Below are 19,418 nucleotides of genomic sequence, written 5' to 3'. Positions count from 1 at the left end.
ATTTTTCGATTCCAGATAACTTTAAGAAATCATCTTCAAGAGAGATATTACTGGTTTCGATAATGTTGCAGTAGATTATCCGTTCCATCAATTTTTAAGGTGCATATAAAAAAGGAAAGCGAGAGAATGAATGCAAATGAAAATGAAATTTAGATAAATAGAGGGTGACAAGGAGAGAGAAAAAAATATGTTAATTAATAATGAGTTTATGAGATTTTGTATAAATAGACACGACAGTGATTTTATTAGCTCGAAGGGCGGGTATCACTCGATGTAAATCATTTTACTTATAGGCCCCGTAGTAAATTAATTCGCGAATTTTATAGTCACTAAAATAAAAATTTAAAGAAAAATTAAAGCGAGGGATAAAGAGAATAAGAAAATAAATAATGAAAAATAAAAGATGAATGAGACATGTAAAGTAAATACGAAATGAAAAAAAGTTAATGAATAAAGAGTTAAATAAATAAAAGAGTAAATAAAGAAAAATGTACATAAATAGAGCATGAAGAAAGAAAGAAAGAGAAAATTATTCCTAAAGAGGCTATAAGTCTGTTCTTAATTGAAATCGAAAAATCAATAAATTATTATTAAAAAAGAAAAAATAATAATAAACCTTGTTACGAAAGTTAGTAACGGTTTTTTCTTTGACCAGCGACTGCAATTATAATAATGAGCCATCGATTTTTAGTCTTTATTCCGCCTGGAGCATGATGAGATTTAAATTAAATAAAGGTCTAGTCCAGTATATAAATGCGTCGAATCGCGTAAAATTGTAAATAAATAACAGTGGCTACAATCGTTAACGAGGGCCACCCAAAGTTTTTCTAAACTGATTTTATAATGTATTAATTATTATCTGAAAAAAATGATGATGAGATAAACTACGACTGTAATTCTCATTTCGTCAAGTTTTTACTACGTATTGTTTCAGCGGTAATATTGTTAATTTATTGACTGTGAATAGAAATAAAAATGACGAAGACTCAACAAATAAAATTTTCTCTTTTCCTTTCAAACCTTTTTGTCTATTTTTAATTAAATATATAGGGGAAAGTGGGGCAAGACGGGGTTGCGGGTAAGACGGGGTACCGGCCCTATTTAACAAACGAATTAACCAATCGCGATTATATTTTACATAATACTGCACCGAGACGATAGTTTCTTGTTTACAAAATCTATAAAAGCCATGAGAACAAATCTTTTATCTGTTTTACTAAAAAAACTGTTTTCGACGATTTTCTTGTCATTTTTTCACTTTTTTTAGGAGGTGTTTATTATTTAATAATAACAGTTAATGAACTGTATAAATTTTTTTCTAACTGGCAAGGGTTACAGAAAAAGGGAAGCATATGTTTTTTTTCTTTGTTGAATCGTAAATTGTAGTAATTAATCGTTTTATTTAATTTCGTAGGTGCAGGCAAGATGGGGTAGGGGAGAGTGGGGCAAGATGGGGTACACAAATTAAGCAAAAGAAAAGAAAAATAAGAGAAGATAAGAAAACTACTTAAATAAAAACTGAATAAAATAAGAGTGACCAAAAAGAAAAAAGCTCGTCAGGTTAAATCATCAATTGGCGATGGTAAAGTGGAAAATACACCTTGTCTCTATTGTAATGGTTATTATTTAGACTCAAATGAAGGCTGGGCTGCTTGTTTTGTCTGCGGCCAATGGGTTCACTGCAGTTGTGCTGGTGTCAATGACGAAGATGAAGATGCAACCTTTAATTGTAAAATTTGTCGACAGAAATAGGTTGCTTTCTTGAGTACCCCATCTTACTCGCCGGTGGGGCAAGATGGGGAGATTTGCAATTTTTTCAATATTATTAATTATAAGCTTTTTTAAGAAACAGATGGCCTTTGTACGCCTTTTTTACGAAAGACTGATTACCAAAAATGATAATTAAAAATAATAATAAAGTATATATTCGATAATTTTCGTTTTTTTGCGCTTTAAACCTTAAGTACCCCGTCTTGCCCCACTCTTCCCTATTAAACAATTAATTTTAAATTATAAATCAAACTTGAAATTAAAATCAATAGGAAAATTATTGAAATCACTTTTGTGTAAAAAATCATTTTATTTACTTCCTTCTTTGCAGTAAATTAACGTTTTTAGAATCGAAAAAGTTGGTTTTTTATAATGAATATTAGTTTTCATTTGTTTTAAAATAGGCTAATTTCATCTTGAGTGGACCGCCTAAGCTTTTTTTCGAAAAAATTCTTTATGAAAGCAAATTAATCGGAGGTTTCTATTCCAAGCTTTAGTTTAGATCACTAGATAAGTGTTTATACCAGATAATAGCTTTGATTTTTTTTATTTGGAAAAAAAATTGACTTTAAAAAAGCTAATTTTTAAGGAATAAAAAAAGTGTAATCTAAAGTGGACTACTTCTAAAAATTGCAAAAGTTATTCTAAATTCTTTAATGTATTCAATATTTCTGATATAGGGATAAAATTTCTGAAGTGGACCACCATCAAAAAAAAGTTCTGGGATTGATTTGGTACTTCGGTAATTTGTTCTCCTATATAAGAGTAACAAATTCCTAAAATATTAAAAGTTTTGAAAAAAAATTGTAAAAAGTAAGAGGGGGGGGGAAGTTTTTACATTTTCGAGAACATTGACATTTAAAATCTCTATAAGTCGGATAAAACTTTATGGATTTTAATTTATAAATAACGAAGTTTAAAACATTTTTCGTGTACTTTCTGATGCTTGCAATAAAATTTAAAAAAAAATTTTAACTCCTTTTTTTCAAAATTTATTTTTATTTTTGATTTTTTACCGATTTGGGTATTTTTATTTTTTTAAAAAATAATTTCATTGGAAAGCTAAGGTTTTTTCCAATGAGACATGTAATTTTTAGAGTGGGACAGAAAATAGTTTAAGAGAAATGTAATAAAAATGTAGACGTTGCGCGCGCTGTTGGTGCACCCTTTAGAGCTGCGGGTTCTGACTGCACCTAATTCAGTAATAGCTCCTCGGCATTATTCAGGGTTGAGACTGTCATTATACAATAATTCCTGCAGTACTGTTGCTAAAAAAAATTTAGAATAACCTGTTTTGAAAATTTTACATTTAAATTGATTAGAATTAATAGTATATTAAGCAACAAGGGTATAAAGGCAGTTAATTTGTTTACGATGATTTTTGTGACACGAGTGGAGGTCGAGGGCGCCGTAGGCGCCCCGAGACCGGAACGAGTGTCACAAAAATCATCGTAAACAAATTAACTGCCTTTATTCCCGTGTTACTTACGATATTTTTTAATCCTAATGCACAAAAGTGTCGATTTCAGATAGCAGACGACAGGGAGTAAAAGTCATTCACTTGTTCGACTTATATGAAAATGGCGGCCGTTTTCTCCCTTGGGCAAAAATAACGCATGGGATCAGCGGTTATGTTTGCACATGGGAGAAAATGGACGCCATTTTCATATGGTCGAACAAATGAGTGACTTTACTCCCTGTCGTCAGCTATCTAAAAGCGCCATTTTTGTGCATGTGGAATAAAAAAATTATTATACTGTTACTAACCGAAAAATACTTTTATTATAGAAAGAATTTTAAAGAATTGTTTTGAATTAAACGTGTATTTAACATTTACATTCAAAATAATATTTCTCTTACTGTCGAACCTTCACACTCAAAATTTATAATCAATGAATTATATTATAATTAATTATAATTAAATTATAATTAATTTAATTATATTATTTATATATAAACTTAATAAATAGAAATTCAGCATAACATTTTTTTATTCACATAATTATTAACTATAATAATCGTGGTATTCTCTCTGTCTCTCTACATCTGAAGTTGTAGTTTGTGTATACTTTTGTTTGACGTTAAGCTTTTATAGATTATATTATAATTATTTTATAATAAATGCAAAATGTTTTTTTTAATTACTTGAAAAAAATATTTATTGATTTTATTTATTAATTATTATTTTACTAAAAAAAAAGAAATAATTGCAAAATTTTTTCCTTCTTAAAAAACAAATTAAAATATTGTAACAAAAATTGTAATTGACATATAGAGTTATTACAAATTTTTTTTCATTTCTTTTGAATAAAAAAATAAAGTTTTGTTAAAAATTGTTAAAGAAAAATATTTGCATAATTCCTATTTTATAATTACAATTTTTGTAGAAAATTTTCTTATTCTTTTTGGAAAAAAAGACTAATAACATAAAACCTTCAAAATTTATATTATTTTTTTGTAAAATTATAATAAAAATCTATAAGAAAGTAAATATTAAATACAAGTTTAATTTAAAACAATTCTTTAAAATTCTTTCTATAATAAAAGTATTTTTTGGTTAGTAACAGTATAATAATTTTTAATTTTAATCAATTTTAATGTAAAATTTTCAAAACAGGTTATTCTAATTTTTTTTTAGTAACAGTATTGCAGGCATTATTGTATAATGACAGTCTTAACCCTGAAGAATGCCGAGGAGCTATTACTGAATTAGGTGCAGTCAGAACCCGCAGCTCTGACGGGTGCACCAACAGCGCGCGCAACAACTATATTTTTATTACATTTCTCTTAAACTATTTTCTGTCCCACTCTAAAAATTACATGTCTCATTAAAAAAAACCTCAGCTTTGCAATGAAATTATTTTTTAAAAAAATAATAATACCCAAATCGGTCAAAAATAAAAATTAATTTTGAAAAAAGAGGAGATAAAATTTTTTTTTTTGAAAATTTTATTGCAAGCATCAGAAACTATACGAAAAATGCTTTAAAATTTGTTATTTATAAATTAAAATCCATAAAGTTTTATCCGACTTATAGAGATTTTATATGTCAATGTTCTCGAAAATGTAAAAATTCTTACCCCCCTACTTTTTACAATTTTTTTTCAAAAATTTTAATGTTTTAGGAATTTGTTAGAGGAAGAGGTTCGGTTGTGGGCATAGTTTCGTTTTTGGCTCATAATTTGTGTCCTTGAAAATATTAAGCAAACATATATGTATTTAAAGCTAGGGACCTTAGCTAACTAATGATGAAGAAACTACATTGATTCCATTGACTAGAAAAATTTTATTAAAAATTCAATAAAATGGGGATTTTTCTAACAAAGAAAATTTTGGTTCGGTTGTGGGCACTCTTGAAAAATCAAATAAAAATGCAAAAAAAATTAACTAAGTAACCATTCATTAACTACGTAAAGATGATTTTATCTAATTTTGACATTACTTCCTCCCCATGTAAGGACATATAAGATTTCTCACACTGAACCTCAACTGCACAGTTACTACTATTGCTAGCTACGAGCGACGTACGGACATCAAAGTCTCGTTATATTAATTTCCGTGCTAAACTACGAAACTTTTAAAATTTATAAAACACTATTAAATGTTGTAAGGAATTACTTATGATTATATCGACTACGATATTTCACGATTTGTCAAGAATAAGAGTGGTGTCCACAACCGAATCAATTTAGGTGCTCACAACCAAACTTTACCATCATTTCGAAACATCATGAAAAAAACTTTGCTTGTGAACATGGTTGTGATACTTGGTATTGGTGCACAAAATATATCATATTTACTGTGTAAATACGCATTGATCTTATCATTTTAATTAATTCACTTCGATTTGTTGCATATTTAACAATCTTTAAAAATACATTTTTCTTATATTCAACGTGTCGAAAAATTAATTTATATATAGTAAAAAGCACATTTGTCTAATCACTTTTGTATTCGCATCGATAACTACGTTTGGTCATAACACACACGTGACATTTGTAAGATTAGAAAAATCTTATTTCTGTCAAAAGTTCTGCCGAAGTGTCCACAACCGAACCTTTTCCCCTACTCTTATTATATAGGAGAACAAATTACCAAAGTACCAAATCAATCCTAGAACTTTTTTTTGGGGGTGGTCCACTTCAGAAATTTTGCCCCTATATTAAAACAAAATTTATGCTTATGCAGCTTCAGACCATATTTGTGTCGCAATGTTTGCAAGTGAAACCATTTTTAATAATTTTGGCACATATCACATCAATATCACAAAAAAATTAATAAAGAACATAAAACATAGTTTCAAACCAATTTATTATCAATTTATATCCAAAAAATGGTAAATTGACATTAAACATGGAAAAAGCAGGCAGTCCACTCATGGTTACAAACAGTGGTCCACTCACGGTGACATGCAACTTTTCATGTCAGCCACCACAATTTTTTTTGAGTCAAAATTCTCACTTAATTAAACTAAGACAATCAATTTCAATGTCCAAAGTAGTAGGAAAAAAATAAGTTACCTTTTAAAACTTAAATTTTACACTACTTTTACACTTTCGAATCACTTTACTTCACAGAAAAAAATGCGAATGGTGAAAACAACCACATTTGTGTAGTTAGAAAAAAAGTAGTTAAAACTACCATATTCAGCAGCATTTTAACTACACTTCCTCAGTTAGTGGAACCAAAATGAAGTAGTTGGTTTTATGTAGTTAAAATAACTACTTTACGTAGTTGAAATAACTAACAGATGCTTGTAAATGGCTCAACTATAGTGTAGTAGTAAAAACTATTGTTAAAAATAGTTAATTTTACTATTGTGGTAGCAAAAATAACTATTTTGTATAAGTTGCAAACAAAATGAGACTTTCTGTTTTTATATAGTTTAATACAACCTCTGAAAGTTGTTACTTTTATGATTTATGTAGTTAAAACAACTATTTCTTACTAGTTGCAGAGAAAGAAAGAAATTTACTGTTTTCATATAGTAAAATCAATTGTTGAAAATAGTTATTTTTACTATTTATGCAGTTAAAAAGATCATTTTTTTCTACAGAGAAAAAACGTGAGTGGTAAAAGCATCCACATATGTGCAGTTGAAAAAATATAGTTAAAACTACCATACTCAGCAGCATTTTAACTAAACTTCCATAGTTAGTGGAACTAAAATTGAATAGTAGGTTTTATGTAGTTAAAATTACTACTACACGTTATGATTGTGAATAACTCAACAATAGTGCAGTAGTTGAAAGTACTGTTAAAAATAGTTATTTTCGGAATTTCTGTAGTAGAAATATCCATTTCTTGCTATTTGCAAAATAAATTAAAATTTACTGTTCCAAAGAGTAAAAACAACCGCTGGAATTTGTTATTTTTGTGTTTAAGGTAGTTAAAAAAACCAATTCTTACTAGCTTTTAATAATTTATCTCTATGGTGGTAAGAAACATTTATTTTTATAACTACAAAAGTCATAAAAGTAACAATTTTTATGTTATTTTTACTATATGAAAATAGTAAGTTTAATTTTTTTATAACTAGTAAAAAGTGGATAATTTTACTACAGAAATTCTGAAAATAACTATTTTCAACAGTACTTTTAACTACTGCACTATCGTTGAGTCATTTAAAATCATATGCTGGCTACATCTCAACTAAGTCCTTGAGCTTAAAAAATTAGTTACTGCAACTAAACAGAGTAGTTATTATGACTGAATCTAAGAAGAATGTCCTCAAGTACAATGCCAGTCATCGTAGCGTGCGAGCGTGGTAAGGTGATTAGGTTATCGGTTTGCGAATGTTTTAGGGTCGTGCGTTCAATCCCCGGCGTTTGGGGATTTTTCTCTGTTAGGTGTATAAGAATTTAATATATAAATTATATATGAACAAAAATAGGTAAGAGAAAATGTTACGTACAAGGTACTTAACAGGTACTATTTTATTATTATTTTTCTTTTTAATAAAGCTACAAAAGATAGGACAGAATTTATAAAACATAAATTCCTATATATTTTATAATATTGTTTATAAATTATATGCATAAATTTATAAACATTATTAATACTTAAAATTTTAAATAATAAAAGAAACCTTTATTTGAAAATAATTAAAGGTAATGCATTTCACACATATGCATTGAGACGACCTAGGTGTATACGTGCACATCTACTGATTCCGCTGGCTACAAGATCTAACACGACCACACCCTTGAGTTCTTCGCGTTACGGGCACACACACAATCATGCTACACATGCCTCTGCTCATTGCCTTGTCTCTCCTATTGTTTTTTCTTGTCTCTCCTTCCTTTTTCCCCTTTGGGCCTACAAACTTAGGGACTAGAATATCATAACAAATGCACATGCATTTGGAGGCTGACTCAACGCTTTATGAAGCGTATATATTTTATTCGTTTTATGCACTATTCCAAATTTACAGAAAATAATTTGATAATAGCTAAACATTTTATTGTAACTTATTGTTAACAATAAAATGCCGGAGGACTGTAAGTTGCATGTATATGTGTATATGTATAATTATGAATGCAAAATACATATACTAGTAACTTATAAAATGTAGGACAAATATAACGTTATTTATACAACTTATATTAAACACTTATAACTATAAATAAATTATAATTATAAATAAAAAATTCTTTCTTTACAATATAATTATAATTTATATATTTAGTTATAAAAAATTGTTTCTGATAAGTATCAAATTAACAACGCCGTTTCCGTTCTCACGAAAACTGCATGCAATTAGAAACGTCAGCATAGTGCAAAGTCCAATGGGCCTGAAGAATTCCCCTACTTCTAATTCTAAAAATCTTTAGTTGACAAATTTGCCCCACTTTGACAACAGGACAAGGAGTAGAGGCTTGTCGCGATATTTCCATCGCTGCTGTACAATTTTCCTCTTCAAGCGATCAACACCTGTCCCGGCTACGGCCTGGCAGATCTGTTGATCTCAAGAAAGTAGGAAATGCCGAGACTAAGCCCGTCTGCGCGTCGGACCCCCGTATAGAACTCAGCGAAAAAACTAGTATAATACGAAAGGCGGACGAAAAAATAAAATAGAATCTTCTAACCGACGGAGTCCAGTGCGAGCTGTGTTGAGTGAGGTTTCAATTAATTAAATATTAAACAATTAGAAAATCTTGTTTTTTAACCGGCCAGTCCGTACGTGTAGTACCTGCGCCGTCTCAATTCAGTGGTCCCACAAAACTAAAGAAGACTCTCTTCTTTACAAAATTCACGAGTTCGTGAAAAAGAAAATTAGTCGCATAGACGACTAAATTTTCAACCTTCTCAACTGTTTTTTGCCCGATGGAGGATCCCTGTTTCTCGACCGGGCAGTCCGCGCGCGTAGCGCCTGCGCCGTCTAAAAGAAATTATGCCCTGTCGGTAGGATTAAGGATTTTAGCGGTAAGTCTGTATCGTTTCAATGATTTAATGTTACTTTCAACTTTAATTCTCTTTCAAACATGTGCAAGTTTGTAACTTTCTTAAAATCTTGTTAAAATAAAATTTTAATGTGAATGCCAAATCTGATTTTATTTATTTTAAAACTCCTGAAATAAATAAAGTAAATTGAAATAATTATTTATCAGAGTTAAAACAAAGCAAAAACGGTAACTTTTTAAAGGAGGATCACGAATCCACACAATTAAACAGGGCCTTAAAGACCCTGGCTGCTTGGTGCCTCCCCAAACCGAATTTAAATAAGAGCTATCTCAAAAGCTCGAATAAAAGAAACAACATAAATTTATTATTCTGGTTTGTAACAGAAAATATTAAAAAATGGACCTCAATAATAATAAAAATCAAATAAATAATTTCATTTTACTACTTTAAATAGTTAATTTAACTATTTTTTACAGTTGTTACAACTACAATTTGTTACGGGCGCCTATAGGAACTATGAAAATTTAGTTACTGCAACTAAATGAAGCAGTTAGTATGACTAACAACAAATAGTTAAGATAACTGTTTTAGTAGTTAAATTTACTGTAAAAATGGTATTTATTACTACATTTTACAGTTAGACTAACTATTCTGTCATAGTTCATTTTACTAAATAATGTTACGGGTGCCTATAGGAACTACAGGAAATAGTAAAAAAGTAGTCAAATTTACCATATTTTTTTTGTGTGTTATTGTAAAAGCGACTTTTTTTGGTTTCTGTTCTTAAAAACGCGTTAGATCATGCTTAGAACAAACGATAACGTATATGGTTATCTTGGAACTTAATTTCTTACGGTTTCTAGGTGCGGTGCTGCTATTCGCACTATTTATTTCACGATTCCACTCTCAGATAACTTAAAAACTCGCAGGCGGTACACTCAAGGTGCATTACCCTAATTAATAATTTGTTTACTTTTTTCAAGAATTTTAAATTTATAAAATTATATGATTGTAAAGTTTTCCAAAAGAGATTCATTTTCAGGAAAGATCTTTTGTTCCGGTTGAATTGACTCATGGTAAATATAATTCAGAAGTAAAGCCAATACAATCAGGAAAATTAATTCTCCTGTATTTGTCAAGGCTCAAGGTGGGATTCGTCGAGGTATTTTGTTCAGAAGTTGAGAAATTTTGAATCTTTCGACACTTAGTCACACAAAGACGGATTCTCTATAGTCATATATATCTTCAACTTAGTAATATTCCTCTATTTAACATTTCCTGCTATATATTTCCTCTTGTGTCGCGGGAAACTTGTGCGAGGAACTTGTATATTTTGTCAACAAAATATCTTCTCATAGTTGGGAATTTACAATAATGTCCCGAGTGTTGATTGACTTATGTGTAAACTTACAAATGAAAATTTGTCGATAAAAATTTTCCTTTTTGTAGAATTTGTATGCTTATGGTAATGTCATCTTGAGTGGACCGCCTGAGCTTTTAAGTTATTTGACAGCGGAAACGTGAAATAAATAGTGCGAATAGCAGCACCGCACTTAGAAACTGAATAAGAAATTAAGTTCCGCGATAAAGATAATTATACGTTACCGTTTGATGTAACGCGTTTTTAAGATCACAATCCAAAAAAAGTCGATCTTACAATAAGTAAAGTGATTCAGAAATGTAAAAGTAATGTAAAATTTAAGTTTTAAAAGGTTACTTATTTTTTTCCTACTACTTTGGACATTGAAATTAATTGTCATAGTTTAATTAAGTGAGAATTTTGACTCAAAAAAATTCTGGTGGCTGCCATGAAAAGTTGTATGTCACCATGAGTAGACCACTGTTTGTAACCATGAGTGGACTGCCTGTTTTTTCCATTTTTAATGTCAGTTTACCATTTTTTGGATATAAATTGATAATAAATTGGTTTGAAACTATGTTTTATGTTCTTTATTAATTTTTTGTGATATTGATGTGATATGTGCCAAAATTATTAAAAATGGTTTCATTTGCAAACATTGCGACACACACATGGTCTGTAGTTACATAAGCATAAATTTTGTATTAATATATCAGAAATATTAAATACATTAAAGAATTTAGAATAACTTTTGCAATTTTTCAGGAGTGGTCCACTCAAGGTTACACTTTTTTCATTCCTTAAAAATTAGCTTTTTTTAAAGTCAATTTTTTCTTCTAAATAAAAAAAATCAAAGCTATTATGGTATAAGCACTTAGTATGGGATCTAAACTAAAGCTTGGAATAGAAACCTCCAATTAATTTGCGTTCATATAGAATTTTTTCGAAAAAAAGCTTAGGCGGTCCACTCAACGTGACATTACCCTAATAATATTTATTATCAATTTTATTTTTAGTATTATAACTAAAGAGATTCCTTCTAGAAATTTCAAAACATCCAATTTTCAATTTTAAAAAAAAAGAAAAATTAATATCGCTACCATAAAAAATTTTCTATACATTGTGTCAATTATGTTCCGAAAAAAATTGTAAACTTTCAAAAAATTAAAAATATATAAATCTATTACTAAATAGATTAGGGTCAATTGGGGTAAATGTAAACGGAATAGCTATGTTTCACGAAAAACATTAGTTTTTTTTGTTAAAAGGTAAAACGGACGGATTTTTTTTTGGATGAACTTGTTGCTAGTGTTCCCTAGAAAAATTTTATGAGGTACAAAAAAATATTGATGCACCTGAGTCGCCGAAAACTGACTGTTTACATTTACCCCGAGATTTTAAAATTTTGCTAAAATTCGGGGTAAATGTAAACACCACTGTAGTTAAGCGAGGTTTGAGAAACAAGTTATTTCAAGTATACTGTTGTTTTAAGGGATGGAAAAACTGAAAAAAAATTCTTCGTAGATGTATAGTAAATCAACCAGTTGACTGATAATGTATCATATAAATAAACAATCAACCATTACAAAATTAGTAATGTAAAAACTTGAATAACTTGAACAAATTTTAATAGATTTTCATTCAACTTGGTAAAAAAAAGTTTTTAAGGTTGCTGAATAAGAATCTAAAATCGAATTTTTAAATTTCAAAATGGTGGATCCAATATGGCGGATGAACCTAAAAATAATATTTTTAAAAATTGATCAAATTTGCTTGAATCTGGCTACTAGGGGGTTTTTGAGGTCGCTGAATACGAATTTGACGTCAAATTTTAAATTTTCAAAATGGCGGATCCAATATGGCGGATGAACCTAAAAATATTTTTAAAAATTGATCAAATTTGCTTGAATCTGGCTACTCGGGGGTTTTTGAGGTCGCTGAATACGAATTTGACGGCAAATTTTAAATTTTCAAAATGGCGGATCCAATATGGCGGATGAACCTAAAAATATTTTTAAAAATTGATCAAATTTGCTTGAATCTGGCTACTCGGGGGTTTTTGAGGTCGCTGAATAAGAATCTGAAGCCAGATTTTAAAATTTCAAAATGGCGGATTCAACATGGCGAAAGAGGTTTTTAGAAATTGATCAAATTTGACTGAATTTCGCTGTTCACTGACATTTAGAAAATACGAATATCAAATCAATTAATATGGTGCGAAATTTTTCCTCTTTATAAAACATAAATCTATAAACTTTCTGAAATTTTAATAATAATTTTTTGAAAAGATCTAGGGAGACAGTAATCTCAGTATTTAAATTCCAAGATATAGAAAAACGTATATTAAAATTAGTTTTAATACTAGTTTAACAATGTTAATCTAATCTATTACAAAATTAGTTTAATATTTTATAAAACAATTGTGATCGTAATGACTAACGGAAATGCTAGATTCTACCAAACTTTGCCATGGAGGAAATTGAAAATATGTATAAAACTCTCTTTTTTAAATACACTTTAGAGACTCAATATGGCTTATAATATCTTACTGAAAAACACGTTGTTATATTAAGTGTTACTGTTCATAAATAAAAATAATAAAGTAACTTTTATGAGAACCCTAGATCCAACCAAACTTTGCCAAGGCAGGAACTGTATAAAATCCTCTTCTTGAAATACACTTTGGAGACTCAATGTGGCCAATAATGTGTTCCTAAGGACACATCGTTAAATCAGGAGTTGTTGGCCATTTCCACGACTTCACACTTTTCTGCATTGCAGAAATTTCTGCTCTGTTTTCCATAACTTTAACTATTTTTCCTGGAAAGTATGATCCCTCATACAGAAAAATAGCGTGTTCTCCAACCTCTTGAAGACATTTTTCTATTTCTATTTCCATTTCATGTTCGACCTCTGATGTTTCCATTTCGTCATTTTCTAATTCGTCCTTTTGTTCTTTTCGTGGTCTTCCTCGCTTTCGTTTAGGTTGAACTGTTTTTTCTTCCAGATTTTGTTCGATGTCGGATGTTTCCATTCCTTCACTTCCTTTTTCTTCCGTTCGTTGCTTTCGTGGTCTCCCTCGCTTTCTTGTAGGTTCATTTTCATCGTTTTTTCTGTTTTTTTTCTTTTTTCTTTCTTCTGCCTCTTTAAGCCTCGACAGAACTGCTTCCGTTGTGAGAACTTCTCCATACGTATGATGTTTCAATCGTATTCCTGAATTCTTTGGAGGATCAATCGTTGGCTTCAATGAAGCGATCTTTGTTAGGTGGTGAGAGAAAATGTCAATAATTTCCGTAACAGAAGTGGTTTCCTTCTCTTCTTGAGTTTTCTTTGTTTTACAGCTTAAATCTAACGGAACGTCTGTGACTTCAAATGTTGATGATTTATTTTCTTCGCTGTTATTTGGGATCGTTTCTTTAAAAAGACCATCATCTTCCAAATGATTTTGAAAAGGCATTTCTTCTTGTTCGGATCCAGCAGAATCGAGGTTTTTCTGCATGTTTTTTCGTTGATGAAAACGGGCCAATGCTCTTGCATCAAATAAATCTGTAGGAATTTTCGTCTCATCCAAGGGAAACAATCCTGTGGAATTGAAGCCACTGACGATGTTTGTGCGACTCAACGTTTTCCAAACTTTACCTAATAATTTAGCAAACTCGTTTTTTTCCAACCGGGAATTCTTGTACCCCATTTTTCTCTTTCCATCATCAACTAAAATTTTGTCCAATGCCGTTTTCATGGGACCAAACACGCATTTATCAAGGGGTTGAATGCGATCGGTAAGACAACTGGGAAATTTCAAGAGCTGTATGTTACTTTCGATAGCTAGCTCAATAATTCGGATGCTTATGTGGCTAGTATGACCATCGTAAAACAGAACAGCTGTTTTGTCTTCCAAATTATCATTTTTCCGAATATCATTGAGAGCCGGTACAAACATTTGAGACAACCATTCAAAAAAAGTCGCTTCTTCTATCCAACCATTGCTTGTAGCAGCGTACATGGTACCAGGAAATGAATCTGAAGATATCCAACGTGGTTGAACTGCTAATCCTTTGTGCACAATAAGGGGCGGCAAGAAATCTCCTCTTGTCTCACGTCCTGATCCACCAGATAGCCTATTTAGACATTGTCCTTTCTCACCTATTGCTCTCAGACGTGAAGGATCAGTAGCAAAACCGGATTCATCTGCATTAAACACTAAAGCTGATGAATTTTCATCAATGGGAGACGTTGAGTAGACATTCTTCACTGTATCATAGAAATCGTAGACGACGAATGGGTCTCGAGCACTTTTTCTTGCTTTCTGCAGATTTTCGGGTTTTTTGAATGAAAGCGATGAGTTTCGGTTTATGTTTCCGTAGTACCAATCATCCCCTGGACGACCATCCTTAAATCTTGTTTCAAGGTTATTTGCAATAACATATTCCTCTACAAGAATTTTAAGTTCTACTCTGTCACAAGGATAACCCATCTGAGCTCTAGCTTTAAGACACTTCACTAGAAGAATTTCTATATCTTCGGTTAAATCACAAACACGACCTGGAATCAGTTTCTCAATTTTACACTTTCTACCTTTGATTCTGTGAAAAATTACGGCGACGGGAACGCCGTAGACTTTTTCCGCTTCTCTGTAGGACATCGTTTTGTTCTCTACATCATGTACAGCGTTTTCTAGCTCAGTAGCATTATAAGAAGGAGGTGCTTTTTTCTTAACGTACGTTCGCGGCATTTTTAAAACCTAATAAAAAAAAACAAAAACGTATTATAACAGGAAACAAGACCAGAATACATATACGCATAGAAACGCACTTCTTTAATGCTAAAATTGTGTTGTCTAATCAATCAATCAATCAATCAATCAATCAATCAATCAATCAATCAATCAATTAATCAATCAACCAATTAATCAACCATTTAATCAATCAATCATCCAATCAACCCACCAATCAATCAATCATCCAATCAATCAATCAATCAATCAACCAATCAATCAATCAATCAATCAATCAATTAATTAATCAATCAATTAATCAATCAATCATTCAATCAATCAATCAATCAATTAATCAACCAATCAACCAATCAATCAATCATCCAATCAACCCACCAATCAATCAATCATCCAATCAACCCACCAATCAATCAACCAATCAATCCACCAACCAATTACTCAATCATGCAATTCATAAATCAATCATATAATTACCCAATCAATCTACCAATCCGTCAATCAATCATCCAATCAATTAATCAATCAAACACTTAATCGATCAATCACTCACTCTATTTCTAGGATTCGTACGTACCTGAGTTTTATTTACCAATCGTGAAGAACCGTTTTCCTATATTCTAAGCATGTAAATGCACTATGAAATACTATGCAGGTCTATACCTGCAACTGACTAACACGAAGCACGGTGGTCTTCAAGCACTTTTAGGTTTACCTAAAATGAGTCAAAATTGTGCTAACGCGGTTTTATCGGGAATCGGCCCAAGATTCCAAATTTTCATTTCCGAAAATCGTAGCTGATTCTTTTTTCGAAAAAAACCAAAAAAACATATATATATATGGGCAATTCCACGTGAGATTTTAGTCGACGTCTTGAAATCGACCAAAAATATTTTTTTTCTATTCTGTATCGAAAAAAACAGATACGTATTTTTTTATTTTTGTTTAATTCTCCAAATTATCGAGTTATGAATTTTCGAAATTTTGGACTTGTAATTGTAGACCTATATTTAGTAGCTTATAAGTCCGAAATTATTCAGTTTAGGAAAAAGTTGTCAAAGAATGAAACTTTTAGTTTTCTTTCGACTTTTAAGAAATGTAAAAAAAAATTTTTTTGTTAATTTTTTTAAATTTTTTATTAAAAAATTTTTTTTTTATAAACAAATTAATTTTTTTAACTTTAGCCCGGATTTTTTTTATTTTTTTTAAATTTATTTATTCCTTATAATATATAGAAGATTTTTCAAAAAATCCCGAGGTGGGACTGATGTGTTGAATGAGTTTTAAAACATTTTCAAAAATCACTTGCAAGCATCACAGTGGGATTTTTTTACAATTAACTTTTTAAAACTGTCTACAGTGTATAATTTAAATCTATTTGAGAGTTCTTTTTTAAATTAAAGGATCTACGCTGTATATGTTAGTGAAATAATAATACAAAGTACATTTGAACGATTCGCGCTTATTTTATTTTCAGTAGAGCCACCTACTGCTCAATATTAATTACGTTGAATGTTTCACAAAGTCGCGTACTGACGCTACCGACGTTGCATCGTGCTCTTTTGTTCTTTTATATTTACATACTCATTCATTTATTATATCTGCTCTTTTCTTTCTTAAATAAATTGCTGTGTCGTTATTGTGTTTCCCTACGTCCTGCTCAACAGTATAGACAATTTTAGAAGTTAATTGTAAAAAAAAATCCCACTGTGATGATTGCAAGTAATTTTTGAAAATGTTTTAAAACTCATTCAACACATCAGTCCCACCTCGGGATTTTTTGGAAAATCTTCTCTATATTATAAGGAATAAATTAATTTTAAAAAAATAAAAAAAAATCCGGGCTAAAGTTAAAAAAAATTAATTTGTTTTTAAATAAAATTATTATTATTATTATTATTATTATTATTATTTGTTTTTAATTTATTTTTTTAAATAAAAAAAAATTTTTTAAATAAAAAATTTAAAAAAAAATTTTTTTTAATAAAAAATTTTAAAAAAATTTTTTGTTTACATTTCTTAAAAGTCGAAAGAAAACTAAAACTTTCATTCTGTGACAAATTTTTCCTAAACTCAATATTTTCGGACTTATAAGCTACTAAATATAGGTCTACAATTACAAGTCCAAAATTTCGAAAATTCATAACTCGAGAATTTGGACTATTAAACAAAAATAAAAAAATACATATCTGTTTTTTTTTCAATACAGAATAGAAAAAAAAATATTTTGGGCCGATTTTAAGAGGTCGACTAAAATCTCACGTGGAATTGCCCATATATACAGGGTGATTGGGTCCAATTAAGCAGTAAAGTATGAGTAGAAAGATAAAAAAATTTGAGGGAGGACCATTAGTTTAGAATTTGAAAATAAAAAATGTAGATTTAACAAAATAAAATTAGAATTTGAATAAATATTGAGAGGTTTGGTCGCCAATTTTTCCTTGCGTCAAACTTCTCTTTGTACAAAAAAGTAAATCGATGAAAAAGACAATTGCCAAACATCCGTTTGATAGAATTGATTTTATTGGTTGGCTTAGGAGAAAGTAACTAGAAATGACCATGAATATTTAAAAAATAAAATTTTGAAAATAATGAATTAATTAATTAATTTGTTGAAATTATTAATTATTAAATTAGAATAATTACTGAAAATTGAAGCGTTTTAAATAAATGAAAAAATTATTTTCAGTATTCTCTTAAAGTGAAAGGTAAGTTGAAAAATAATGAATTTAAATAATATGAAACGATTTAAATTATTATTATTAATTAAATTAATTATTATTAATTAATTTAAAATAAAAGAAAACTAGCCTAAATAAAATAAGAAAAATAATTTCTGTGACCTGATTAACACAAGGTAAGTGCAAATAAATTTATTAAAATAAATAAACTTTCCAGGTTAAGTAGGGTTAACTTGTTTACATTTTACAGTTTTTATGAAAATAAAAAATAAAAATTTAATTAATCTCATTAACTGTAAATTGTTGTTGGGAATATTAAATAAAAATTTAAAAGCAATTTACTGCTCTTTGATGAAATGGAAATTAATCATAAAAAAGTGCCAAAGAGTTTAAAGTTTACAAAAAAAAATTTTTCTCTAAATTTGAAGTTAGTGAATAATAAATATTTGTACATACAATAAATAATTACAGCTTGTAAAGAAATAATTAATGCTTAAAAATAAAGAGGAAATTTATTAATTTAATTTATTATTATTGTTTATTAATTTAATTTATTATTTCTTATTTAATTATGAAATTTAATTAGTTTTTAACAAATTAAATTCTAAAATGAATTTCAACATTTTACTTTTGATTATTGATTTTTCTATTGATTCATTAGCAGCTGCCATCTCGTGGACCTTTTAATCATTATAAATTTATATTTTCTTTGTCTTTTATGAGTATTTTTTTTAAATTGTTAAACTGAGGAATTAAATAAGTTTAATGTTTTTTTAATTTTAGTTTATTAATAAAATAAAACAGATTCATCCTGAAATTAATATTTTTATTAATTTCAGTAACAATTTTTTTAACGCTTATCACTCAATTTTTTTAGGCTGTTAAATAATAAATTAATTAATAAAAAAATATTAATTTATTAATTACTAAATACTTTAACTAATTATTGTTCATTAATTTAATTTATTATTTTAATTGTTTATTGTTAATTAATTGTAATTAATTAAGTATATTTTATTATTTTCTCAATTAATTACGATAAAAAGTAAATAACAATATCTTTCTTATAAATAAACATTTTTCTAATAGTCCAATAGCAGCGCTGCCATTTCGTGGCGCTTTTCATCATTACAATTCATTTTATCGTTGTCATGTATGAAAATTTTTTTTCGCTTTAAAACTGTTTTACGAATAAACAATAGTATATTAAGCAACAAGGTACGTAAAGGTAGCCATTTATTTACGGTGATTTTTGTAACACGAGTGGAGGTCGAGGGCGCCGTAGGCGCCCCGAGACCGTAAGGGGCTGTCCATAAATTACGTAAGACATTTTTTGGGTAAATTTGACCCCCCCTCCCCCCTCGTAAGATATTTTACATACATTAGCGCCATTTTTCCTATTGTTCGTAAGATCTTGCTGACCCCCCTCCCCCCTAAATGTCTTACGTAATTTATGGACGGCCCCTAACGA

At 29.4% G+C, this 19,418-nt stretch overlaps 1 protein-coding gene across 1 annotated transcript in view; it reads left to right on the top strand.

Annotated features, from left to right (window-relative positions):
* Positions 1-994, top strand: part of LOC122504191 (SAM and SH3 domain-containing protein 1-like) — a 641,260-nt gene extending 640,266 nt beyond the window's left edge. Inside the window, exon 14 of the mRNA XM_043615130.1 lies at positions 16-994. Coding sequence (XP_043471065.1) covers positions 16-74 — 59 coding nt within the window. The 3' untranslated portion in view covers positions 75-994. The remainder of the gene's footprint in view (positions 1-15) is intronic.
* The last annotated feature ends 18,424 nt before the right edge of the window (positions 995-19,418 follow it).

This window comes from Leptopilina heterotoma, unplaced genomic scaffold (assembly GCF_015476425.1).
Source record: "Leptopilina heterotoma isolate Lh14 unplaced genomic scaffold, ASM1547642v1 Lhet_284, whole genome shotgun sequence".
Lineage (NCBI taxonomy): Eukaryota > Metazoa > Arthropoda > Insecta > Hymenoptera > Figitidae > Leptopilina > Leptopilina heterotoma.
The sequence above is the reverse complement of the archived record's forward strand: the minus strand, read 5'-3'. Positions and strand labels throughout refer to the sequence as shown.